Genomic DNA, 12664 nt, shown 5'->3' with positions numbered 1-12664 from the left:
GCCGAGTATGCCATCCCTGTACCGTTTTCATTCGAGCTCCTACCCAGATTCCAGGGAACTCAAGTAGAAAAATTACTGAAATAGACTATTATAATCAAGGCTTCAATAGCCAGTTTTAAGTGGGCTCCCCTGCTGTGGGCCCTTCTCAGCATTTTTCCCTCCTGGCATCAGCTTTTTATTGCCCTTTTCCTCTCTTTGGGTCATTAACACATTATAGGAACTTAGATGCCGGTCTTAATTAAGTCACCAAATAAAACATACTTAAATACGTGTGCATGGGACACCATTCTATAGTGGCGAGTAAGAGGACGACGAGGCACTAGAGGTCTAGTGAATTCACAGGGACCCCCCACTTCTACAGCATATGAAATTCACAGCGCTGCATCATGAGGTCCCATAGCAACCAGCTGCTTTCTCTATATTGTATCATAACTGTATCAGGGGTCTGTTACCTCCCTCAAGCTCCAAGGAGCAGTAATACATGAACAGTACTATGCCTGCTGGGTCCAGATCACACATTTCTACGTGTATACTCCTCCTGTTATCTGTCAATAAACCAGTGCTGTAATACACTGAGAGGACTGTCAAGCTCATGCTCAGGAGTCCTCTCCACTATCGGTGTGCGTAGCAGAAGTCCTAGCAATGCATTACAGCACATCAGGGAAATGGGAGGGAGTATCCACATAATATATTCATGTAGTACTACATCTAATAGCGTTTGAGGGAGGTGACAGACTCTCTACAACATGGAGATCTATATCAGAAATGATTAGAAGCTCCTGAAAAGAATGAAAGCTGTAATAAAGGGAACAAATGGAAACATGAAAGTGTGTGTATAGATGATGGAAGAGGACAGCTTCAGCAGACACACGGTGGCAGTTGATGGTCAATTCATTTTATCCCACCTGCCATCCAAGCTCCATAGAGATGTAGCAATAAACCAGTCCTTCCCAGTTCTAATGTAAAGAAGAATAAGGTCCAGACATTTCTCCCATTATACAGCACTGGAAATTATTTATGGAGGTTTAAAAATAGTAATGAAACTGCTCAGTTAAAGTGGATGTATATGTTTTTTTATTGTTCCAATACATCCAAAGTGAAAAGGAAGCAACTCTGCAATAGGCCTTGATATAAAACAATTCTACTACAGTATTCCGTGTACACAGCTTCCACTCAGCCCTATGCATCTCCATAGTAACAAACAACCCTGGTATTAGTCTGATACTGCAGTCATACTTCCGTATATCTGCCGCCTACATACAGCTGGTATGTTAGTAAGAACTAGGGGGACAGAATACTACAAAAACACCTGTTAGAGTAGCGACTAGACTGGGGATTTCTATACAATATTTAGGGGCTGTGACTGAGGTACTACGGTTGCAAATATTTACTATCCTCTTTTTTTCTCCTTATTTACTAGGTCGGTTGTTTCGAGCGTCAGATTTCAGGTATTCGCTTAGTTTAGGACGGGAAGTGATGCTATCAATATATGCATTAATGAGGGGATATGATGAAAAGCATGCTGGGAATACTTCAAGGTGTGACTGCATGAGGTCCAGGAAGTTGTAATCCGCATAGGAGATCTGTAGGGATAAGAAGAACAAGTCAATAAACCAAAAAAGTCAGGCAGCCAATGCCCACACTTTCATGTAAAGGGTTACTATAATTTCAAAACCTCTTTGACGTATCATAGTGACTAGGGAACGACCGATATAGATTTTTTAGGGCCGATACCGATAATTTGTGAACTTTCAGGCCGATAATTTATACCGATATTCTGGGATTAATAAATAAAAAATCCCACAAATCTGCTGAAAATTTATGTTTATTGTTAATGTGTAGTTTTTTTTTTTTGTAAATCTTTCTTTTTCATTTATACTTAATATTTTGGTGTTTTATTTTTGTAACTTTTTTTTTTTTTACTAACTTTTAGCCCCCTTAGGGACTAGAACCCTTGTCCTATTCACCCTGATAGAGATCTATCAGGGTGAATAGGAGCTCACACTGTCCCTTGCTGCTCTGTGCTTTGTGCACACAGCAGCATGGAGCTTACCATGGCAGCCAGGGCTTCAATAGCGTCCTGGCTGCCATGGTAACCGATCGGAGCAGGGAAGAGGGGATCCTGTGGAGGGGCGCACTGCGCCACCAATGCTTAATACTGGGGGGGCTTGGGGGGAGGCGCACTGCGCCGCCAATGTCTAATACTGGGGTGGGGGTGGGGGGGCGCACTGCGCCACCAATGAAGATTAAAGGGGTTGTCCAAGTTATATTTCTTGATGACCCGGCACCCCCTCCGATCAGCTGTTTGAAGAGGAGACTCGCACGGTGTCAGCGCTGCCTCCTCTTCACTGCTTACCTTCTAGCCGTTGCATCTGCAGTGGTGAGCAGGTGTAATTACACCCAAGCCATCCTATTGAAATGAATGGGAAGGCTTGGGTGTAATTACACCTGCTCACCACTGCAGATGCAACGGCTAGAAGGTAAACAGTGAAGAGGAGGCAGCGCTGACACCGTGCGAGTCTCCTCTTCAAACAGCTGCTCGGAGGGGGTGCCGGGTGTCGTACCCCCTCCGATCTGATATTGATGACCTATCCTGGGGATAGGTCATCAATAAATATAATTTGGACAACCCCTCCCTCATTTTTTCATATACAGGAGGCGGGAGCTGGCTGCAGAATCACATAGCCGGCTCCCGAACTCTATAAGCAGTAGCTGCGATCCGCGGCACCTGAGGGGTTACCTACCGCAGATCGCAGCTACAGCTCATAGAGGTCGGAGCCGGCTATGTGATCCTGCAGCTCCCGCCTCCTGTATATGAATAAATGAGAGATTAAGCTTCATTGGTGGCGCAGTGGCCATAGCTCCTCCCCTCCTCTTGTCCCCTGTCCCTACATTGGCGGCAGCGGCAGCAGCACAGGGGGAGGAGACACTGCTTCCTTCTCCCCTGTGCTGCTAAGGGGAACACGGAGAGCGCTGTCAGCAGCGCGATCTGTGTTCCCCATATGCTATCGGAATATCGGCAAAATAAATGCCGATACCGATAGCGTTCAAAATCCTGAATATCGGCCGATAATATCGGTAAATCCGATAATCGGTCGATCCCTAATAGTGACTTCTGTCGATCATTGGAAAGAAGGGGAAAGCTAAGTTTTAGGTTTCTTCGGCTGCCTTTAAGTTGCTCTGGTAGAGCTGGGTTTATCGGTGTAAGGGGCATTTCTATGAGCTCCTACTCTACTCATCTCCCTTAGGAGCAGGGCCATAGTATGCCATATAGATCATGCAGCTACTATGGGGTGGCCTGGGCTTAGTTTTTGGCTACTGTGCTCCACATAAAGCATCTTACACTTCATCTGGAGGATTCTTGGAGTCTTCTTACAAGTTGTATTTCCTGGGTGAATTTAGGTGAAACTCAGTCCTCAAGAAAACCTGTCCTTAATGAAACTGGTGCACACTTTACCCATGTGGCTATACCAATGTCAGCCCCATTCCCTTTGTTACTGTCTAACAAAAAACCTGTGAAGTACTCACCTCCTTAGAGGAACTGCAGTTTTAGCAAACAAGTCTGAAAAATTGGTCCAAGGGTATATAAAGGGTGTGGAGAGAGAAACCTGGGCATGTTTGACATTTATTATTGTGCTTAATATTTTTTATAGAAGTTACTGGCCAGAACAACCAAAATAAATCTGATGACGAATGAAGGGGCACGATACTTAGTTGTGAGCCTCTACTCTTTAGATCCTTATATTGTTGGGTATATAGGTATAGTGTATATATATATATATATATATATATATATATATATATATATATATATCTATATATATATATATATATATATATATATATATAATTTATTTTCATTACAGATACTAGCTAGAGATGAGCAAATCGAAGTTGACGAAGTGGAATTCGATCAGCATTTCAGGAAAAATTTGATTCGCACCGAATCCGAATTTCCTCACGCTTTGTGGTAACGAATCATATTTTTTTGCTAAAGTGGCTGCTGCACGAGTGAGCACATGGAGCAAGGAACTCTGGGAAGGCGGGGTCACCCATAATGCCATGCAAGCAGCCAATCAGCAGCCAGCCCTGTGATGTCACAGCCCTATAAATAGCCTCCGCCACCTTGGAGTCTGACAGTTTTCAGTGTACTTAGTGCAGGGAGAGACGTCAGCAGGCGCTAGGGACAGTGCTAGAAAAAAAATTCATTGTGATAAAAAAAAAAAAAAACTATTCACAAGTTCAGGGAAATGATAGGGAGGAATCATTCCACAGCATTTATGTTGAACAGGGTTCAGTAGGGGAGGTTACTGCCTGGGTAAGAGGAACAATCCTATTACACCTTGCTGCACTGACGGCAGATCTAAATTGCCATTATACAGCTCTGTAATTCCAGCAAACCGTTCTTGTTATTGGGGTGCAAGTGCTGTTTGATACAGACATTAACAGGGTTTATTACAAGGAAATATTTCTACGTCTTATTTGCCCTTGTGCGGTGCAGTTATATGTTCTAAATAATTTTTGGGCTTGTATTAGTGGGAAAAAAGGAGATTTTTGTATAACTTACCAGTTAAATCTCTTTCTCGCTCTTCCTTGGGGGACACAGACCTTGGGTATAGCTCAGCTCCCTAGGAGGCGTGACACTAAGTAAAACTGTTAAGCCCCTCCTCCATCAGCTATACCCTCAGCCTGGAGATAGAGGCTACCAGTTGCGTGTCCAAGTAGTGAAAGGAAACAACCAACAATGCAAACAACAGCCAACGACCCAACGGGGCGCCAGCCAAAACCCTAGAACCAAACACAGAAGGGTGGGTGCTGTGTCCCCCAAGGAAGAGCGAGAAAGAGATTTAACTGGTAAGTTATACAAAAATCTCCTTTTCTCGCCCATTTTCCTTGGGGGACACAGACCTTGGGACGTTCAAGAGCAGTCCAAGAAGGGAGGGACCATAACCCAAGGCGGACCACCGGAGCATCAGGAAACCACAGCCTGCAAGACCAGGCGGCCCAAAGCAGCATCCGCCGACGCGTGCGTATGCACCCTATAGAACCTGGTGAAAGTGTGCAAAGAGGACCAAGTGGCCGCTTTGCACAACTGCTCAGCCGAGGCTCGATGCCTCTGCGCCCAGGAAGCCCCGACTGCTCTGGTGGAATGAGCAGTGACGCCGAAAGGCGGAGCCCTACCCTTGGCTCGATAAGCCTCAGACACCGCCAGTTTAATGAACCGGGCAATGGCCACCTTGGAGACCGCCAAACCCTTGCGCGAACCCTCCGGGACCACAAACAGGGAATCCGTGCGCCGGAAGGATCCGGTGACCTCCAAGTAAATCCTCAATGCCCTGACCACATCCAGACGGTGCAGTTCCCGTTCTCTGGAGTGGGAAGGAGAGGGACAGAGCGACGGAAGGACGATGTCCTCATTGATGTGAAAGGCGGAGACCACCTTTGGCAGGAAAGCCGGGACTGGTCGGAACACAACCTTATCCTGGTGGAAGATCAGGAAAGGTTCGGAACAAGAAAGAGCCGCCAACTCAGACACCCGCCGGAGAGACGTGATGGCCACAAGAAAGATGACCTTGCAGGACAGAAGGCGAAGGGAGACCTCCCGCAAGGGCTCGAAGGGGGCAGATTGAAGCGCCGAGAGCACCACATTCAGGTCCCAGGAAGGAACCGGAGGGCGATACGGTGGAACAGAGTGAGCCACCCCTTGCAAAAAGGTCTTAATCGGCCCCAGAGGGGCCAGGGGACGCTGGAGAAGAATAGACAGCGCCGAAATCTGTCCCTTCAGAGAACTGAGGCCCAGCCCCAGGTCCAGGCCCGACTGGAGGAAGGACAGGATCGTGGGAAGAGAAAACCGGAGAGGTGGGACGCTCCGGGACTCACAGAACCCCAGATAGGACCTCCAAACCCGATAGTAGATCCTCGAAGATACGGGTTTACGAGCACGGATCATGGTGCGGACAACGTCCGCGGAGAAACCCCGGCGCGTTAAGACGGCGGTCTCAACAGCCACGCCGTCAAACGTAGCGAGCCTAAATGCTCGTGGAAGATCGGACCTCGAGAGAGAAGGTCCTCCCTGGAGGGCAGTGGCCACGGAACGTCTGCCAACAGCAACATTAGGTCGGCGTACCAGGACCGACGGGGCCAATCCGGGGCGATCAGAATCGCGGGAACGCCCTCTGCCGCGATCCTCCGAAGAACCCGTGGCAGGAGGGGAAGAGGAGGAAAGATGTACAGAAGGGAGAATTGGCACCACGGAAGGACAAGCGCGTCGGCGCCGTAAGCCTCCGGGTCCCGTGCCCTGGATACGTATAGGGGAACCTTGCGGTTGAATTTGGAGGCCATGAGGTCCACGTCGGGGCGACCCCAGCGAAGACAAAGGGCCTCGAACACCTCTGGGTGCAGGGACCATTCTCCCGGATCGATGGTGGACCGGCTGAGGAAATCTGCCGCCCAGTTGTCTACCCCCGGGATGTAAATCGCAGACAAGGCTGGCACGTGCGTCTCCGCCCAGAGGAGAATGAGGGACACCTCTTGCATCGCCGCAGCGCTGCGGGTGCCTCCCTGATGGTTTATGTACGCCACCGCCGTGGCATTGTCCGATTGGATCTGAACAGGGCGGCCCCTCAGTAGATGGGTCCAGTGTCTGAGGGACAAAAGAACTGCCCTCAGCTCCAGAATGTTGATCGGAAGTCTGGACTCCGATAGAGACCAAACGCCCTGGACGGATCGGGGAGGGAAAACCCCCCCCCACCCCCGTAAGCTGGCGTCGGTGGTAATCACCAGCCAGTTCAGTGGAAGGAAGGACCTCCCCCTCAGAGGGAGATGCAACCACCAGTTGAGGGAAGCCCGAGCCAGGGGAGGCAGAAGGAAGGTCCTGTCCAGACTCCTCGGTGATTTGTCCCAGGCCGACAGAATCGCCCTCTGAAAGGTGCGGGAATGGAATTGTGCGAACGGCACTGCCTCGAAACAGGCAACCATCTTCCCCAGCAACCGCATGCCGGATCTGAGGGAAGGCCGGTGATGACGGAGAAGGCTGCGAACCGACCCGCGAAGGGCCAGACGCTTGTCCGACGGAAGACGGACCTCTGCCAGTTCCGTATCCAGGAGCATCCCCAGGAAGATCAGCCGTCTGGAGGGGGTAAGGGAAGACTTGGGGTGGTTGATAATCCAACCAAACCGCGTCAGGGTCTCCAGAGTGAGATCCACACTGCCGGATGCCTGTGAAAGGGAGGGTGCCTTGACCAAGATGTCGTCCAAGTACGGAAGAAGAAAAACACTTCTTGAACGTAGAAGGGCCAAGACAGGGGCCAGGACCTTGGTGAACACCCGAGGAGCCGTTGCTAGACCAAAGGGAAGGGCAACGAACTGGAAGTGATCGTCCCCCACCGCGAAGCGTAGGAAGCGGTGATGACATGGAGCAACCGGAACGTGGAGGTATGCATCCTGAACGTCGATGGAGGCCATGAAATCCCCCTTTTCCAGGGAGGCCACTGCGGACCGGAGAGACTCCATCCGGAATCTCTGCAGGCGGAGGAAGCGGTTCAGGCGCTTCAGGTCCAAGATCGGTCGCACCGAGCCTTCCTTTTTGGGGATCACGAAGAGGTTCGAGTAGAACCCCCTGAACCTTTCCGTCGGAGGCACCGGGGCGATGACACCCTTGTCCATGAGTGAGCGAACGGCCGCGAAGAAAGAGGCCGCTCGTACGGGGTCCCGCGGAGGACGGGACCGGAAGAAACGGTCTGGCGGAATGGCCGCAAATTCGATCTTGTACCCGCAAGATACAATCTCGAGCGCCCATGCATCTGAGATGTGGTTCCGCCAAACGTTCCTGAAAAGGAGAAGGCGGCCCCCCACCCGGGTGGGTGGGGGCGCACCTTCAGGCAGAGGGCTGCTGGCCTGTGGTAGCCCGTGCAGGCTGGGTCTTGCGCCAGGTAGGTTGCGCCCGAAAAAACGGCTTCTTGCGTCTATCCTGGGTTGGGCCAGAGGAAGAAGAACCGGCCCCGGGTCTAGATCCGGAGGGCTTAAGAAAGGACCGAAAACGGGACGAACCCGCGCGACCCCGTGGGGCGCCCTTTGGCCTGGACTGGGGAAGGAGAGTACTTTTCCCACCCGTGGCCTCTGATATAAGCTCGTCCAGGCGGGTCCCGAACAAGCGGGAACCCGTGAACGGTAGACCGGCCAAGGAGCGTTTGGAAGCGGCGTCCGCCGCCCAAACCTTCAGCCAGAGTTCCCTCCTGACAGAAACCGCCAGGGCAGAGGAACGGGCAATGAGGGCCCCCGCATCCAGGGAGGCCTCACAAATAAATTTTCCAGCCTGGATAATTAGCTGGGCTAAGGAACGGAGGTCCTGAACAGGAACGTCCGACCCCAACTCCTGCTCCAGCTGCAAACCCCATTCAGAGACCGCTTTGCCAACCCAGGCGGAGGCAAAAACCGGTCTAAGGGCTGAACCAGAGGCAGAAAATATTGCCTTGGAAAGGGATTCCGTCCGACGGTCCTCAGCGGACTGGAGGGAAGATCCGTCCTGTACAGGAATAGCAGTGCTTTTGGACAGGCGAGCCACAGGAGGATCCACCTTGGGCGGAGATGTCCAGGTGGTCACAGACTCCGCCGGAAAGGGATAACAAATGTCCAGCTTTTTTGGTGTAACAAAGCGGACGTTTGGCCGAGTCCAAGCCTTGGATACCACAGAAGAAAAATCTGCATGTATGGGAAAGACCTTGGAGGCCTGTCTGGGTCGGAGAAAGGACACGCCGGCCTGTTCAGAGCTGGGGGGGTCATCGTGTATCTGAAAGGTATCGCGGATACTAGTGATAAGATGCCCCACCGCGGATGACAATTTTGACGGAAGCTCTGAGTCCATGTCCACATCCGAATCCGCCAGTTCTCCCTCAGAAGGCGTATCCCTTTGAGAGGATAGGCTTGACTGAGCTCGCACGCATGGCGGAGAGAGCGAAACATCAGGAGAAGATGTGCGCTCAACCCTTGAACGTTTCTGAGTACGCCGGGCCCTGGAAGATTCACTGGGAGGCAGGGAATCAGTGGGGGCGGCAGAAACGGCATTCCCAGCAGGTGCGACAGGGATTTCGGCAGTCTGCGGGAGAGGCGGTCTATCCACGAGACGGCCCACCACGTGTGTAAGGCTCTCCACCGCCAGAGACAGAGACCTAGCCCAGTCAGGGGGTTCAGAAACAACAGGGGGCACAGCAGAAAGCGGGCCCTGCACCGGGGCCTGACATGCAAGGCAATGCGGCTCAGATTGCCCACTTGGAAAAAGTGCCTTGCAGGCGGTACAGGCGTGGTACCAGGGTTTGGGGGCACCCGTGGGATCAGACATGCTGACAAGTGGTCGTACCTTGATACAGGGACAAGGGATTGCAGCGGCTATGACCAGTGGGGTTAGGAGAGGGTTAACAGCCCTACCAGTGCCTCAGAAGAACGTCAGGTCAGATCCCTAGGAGCGAAGGTCCAGATCAGCAGCCGCGAGGCAGCCAGAAAACCAGCGTGCGTCCCCAGCGATGCACCGGTGTCTCCCACGTGTCTCCACTTCAGTCCGGAGTGAGGAAGCGCGGCAAGCTTGAGCAGAGACGCGGGAACAAGCTCCGCCCCCTCCACGCTTGAATGTTTCATAACGAAACTCCGCCCCCATGACGCGCGCGCGCGCGCGAAAAAACACCTGCACCCCGTGCTGCCCGAGATTCCCAGGCATATGTTGTCAAAGAAGGGCCCGCAGGCCCCAAAAGCGCGGCGGTATAACCGGACGTCGGAAGGTAAGGTGGTCACCTGACCCCCGTCCCGCCGAACCGAACCGCCGATGCCGGGCCTAAGCCCCGCCCCCTCGATCACGGTACGGAGCGGGCGGCGGCGGGGAGGTAGTAAGAAGCAGGGGCTATCTTTTAAGCAGCGGGCGGCGGCGGGATGTGTAAGATCGGGAGGTACATGAAAAGCAGGCAGATGGGGAGATCCCACAGAGCGCTCTGAGAAGCGCAGGAAACGGCCGACCACGGGTGCCCCCCCCCCGAACCCAGTGCAACAGGGACAGGGAATGGGCTGGAAAAGCCATCTTACCTGTCTTCACCCTCATTTCCTTCCAGCAGGGTCGCCCCTTCAGCCCCTGGCACCGCAGTGGCAGGAAGCTGGAAGAGGGGCTTGGCGTGCGGGCGACCCCCTAGCTGGCGGGATGTAGGGGAGCCGGTGCTGCCCAGATCCTCCTATTGCTTCAGTGGGGGAGGCAGCAGCGCAAATACGTTGGCACTGGTGCAGCTCAACCCCGGGAGAACAGAGAGGTCCAATGCGTCTCTGGTATCCCTAGGAAAAAACAAAAATAAAATAACAAAATTAGAGAAAAAATTAAAACAAGGAGAAAACAGCCCTGCAGTAGCAGGGGGTGTCTTGCCTCCTTGGACACTAAGCTAAAACTGGTAGCCTCTATCTCCAGGCTGAGGGTATAGCTGATGGAGGAGGGGCTTAACAGTTTTACTTAGTGTCACGCCTCCTAGGGAGCTGAGCTATACCCAAGGTCTGTGTCCCCCAAGGAAAATGGGCGAGAAAAAGGGCTTATTAGCCGTTGTGTGGTGAAGTGCGAAAATTACAGCCCTTTTTGCCGTGTATTAGTGGCAAAAGTAAAATATATTTGCCATTCAGCCGTATTTATTTGATCTAACAGCATGTCAGACAAAGAAGTGCCAGGCCCTGCACAGGGGAGTGGCAAAGGCCTAAATGTATCTGGAGCAGGCACAGGTGGCGGCAGAGAAGGGGGCGTGGCAGCAGGAGTCGCAGCGAGTGGCTTGAGCTCCCGGTGTCATCTAGCAGTCGTGTCTTGACCAGCAACCCAGCGGTTCTTGAATGATTGACCCTGTCATCTCTGTTTTGGATCCACTCCTGTTTTTTTTGGGGCATTAGCAATACTGATGGATTACTGACCAAATGCTGACCGAGTGAAGGTGGATGCTCAACAGACAGGATCCATTTTTGGGGGGTTATTGTTCTGACGGATCAGAGGAAGGGCAAAATAATCAGTGACGTCAACACAAACGTACTGCTGACATCCTCTCCACTCTGTCGGGGGGAGGGGCTCTACTACTTGTATAAGTGTTTATTAGAACTGGTTCTGTAGACATCTATGTGAAATCAGCTGACTAATGTGTAAAAGGAGTGCGCTTCTTCTTGGCGCTAACCTCGACCTGTAAGGCTGAGTTCATACTTGAGTTATTTGGTCAGTTTTGGCAAGGCAGTGTTCTACATCACTATAGGCTCTCTGCAGCCAGGAAATAGCCATTTTTTAACACGATTCACCTCAAACAAATTCAGATCGAAGAGTTTTCAAAAAATTTGGCGAACCGGCCGAATAAAATTTTTGACAAATTCACTCATCTCTAATACTAGCCCAAAGAACCTGTTTTAGAGACCTTCTGACAAACCCTCCAAGCAAGTGCTAATTACCTTATCTCCAACCAGATATTTGGTTCCATTAGAATTCCGGGAAAGAATCCTCTCGAATGCTGCCAATTGGTTGGGAAGCTCATTTTCATACTTCTCTTTACCCGTCTCCTGTGAAATAAAATTATTCTTAAGCAAATTATAGATATTTGTCCATCTTAGTGTATATCTGTCTATGTGAAGCTATACACAGGGGTAAATGTACAACTGCATCCTCTAAAGCATGATTTAAAGTAAACCTGCCACACTGCACAGGAGCAGATCGATATACTGTATTGTCTTGTTGAAAAAAAGATTCAATATACAATAATTTTTACTTTAACCACTTAATAACCAGACTCTCGCCACCTCCCCCGAGGGGCAGGGCTAGAATCTGTGGTGTGGTTTGCAGTAGCTCTATTATTAGGCTGGGTTCACATCAGGTTTTTCCCATCCGTTAAACGAAAGCCTCAGACTGATGCCATATAGTGGCATCCGTTCACCATAGAGTTCCATTGTAAAAAAATAATTACAATTATTTTTTTACCGGACTCTGCAGGATACAAGAACGTGGTGTGTGCTGCGTTTTTGTATCTTTTTTTTTTTCTAACGTGATGTGAATCCAGCCTTACTTTGCCCCCCCCCCCCCCCTTTTTTTTTTTTTTTTAACACATTGTGTCCTCCATGTGGAGCCATGCGGTCATCATCCCAGCAGCTGCGTGATTAGAATGCTGCTGCTGTCTCTGCAAAGATGTTTGTTTTAAAGCATCCATGCAAAGACGCCCAGATGTATGTAGCCCAGCGGTCTCCCATGATCGGACCGTGAAAGATTGTTTGCCGGGCCGTGGTGATCAGGGTAGTCTTTAACGCGGTACTAATGAAGCGCTTCCATTATGGTGATGCCAGTACAGGGAATGAACATGATGCCGACACTGCGCATGTGCTAGCTCGCGCATCGCGAGATTTCGGCGCTCCAGCTCTGTGACGTCAGCCAGCAAGGAGGAGATTCTGCTTGACTCATCTCCGGATACAGGACTCCTATCAGGTCATTTGCATATGGATCAAAACTGTTTTTTAACAATAAAAGCACAGAGAGCTATGGGGAGTGCTAGTGGCCATCTAGCAGCCCATGTCCCCAGCTCTATGCGCAAAATCCTGGTGACAGGTTCCCTTTAACCACTTCAACCCCCCCTAGCTGAAACCCCCTTAATGGCCAGGCCACTTTTTACACTTCTGCACTACACTA

At 51.0% G+C, this 12664-nt stretch overlaps 1 protein-coding gene across 1 annotated transcript in view; it reads right to left on the bottom strand.

The window, feature by feature from the left end:
• Nucleotides 1–1051: 1051 nt before the first annotated feature.
• Nucleotides 1052–12664, bottom strand: part of LOC122941285 (glutathione S-transferase P 1-like) — a 41556-nt gene continuing 29943 nt past the window's right edge. The window contains exons 6-7 of the mRNA XM_044298397.1: nt 11443–11550; nt 1052–1583 (exon numbers count right to left, since the gene is read on the bottom strand). Coding sequence (XP_044154332.1) covers nt 1410–1583; nt 11443–11550 — 282 coding nt within the window. The 3' untranslated portion in view covers nt 1052–1409. The remainder of the gene's footprint in view (nt 1584–11442; nt 11551–12664) is intronic.

The sequence above is a fragment of the Bufo gargarizans genome, chromosome 6 (assembly GCF_014858855.1).
Source record: "Bufo gargarizans isolate SCDJY-AF-19 chromosome 6, ASM1485885v1, whole genome shotgun sequence".
NCBI lineage: Eukaryota > Metazoa > Chordata > Amphibia > Anura > Bufonidae > Bufo > Bufo gargarizans.
This window is presented reverse-complemented; position numbering and strand designations above follow the sequence as displayed.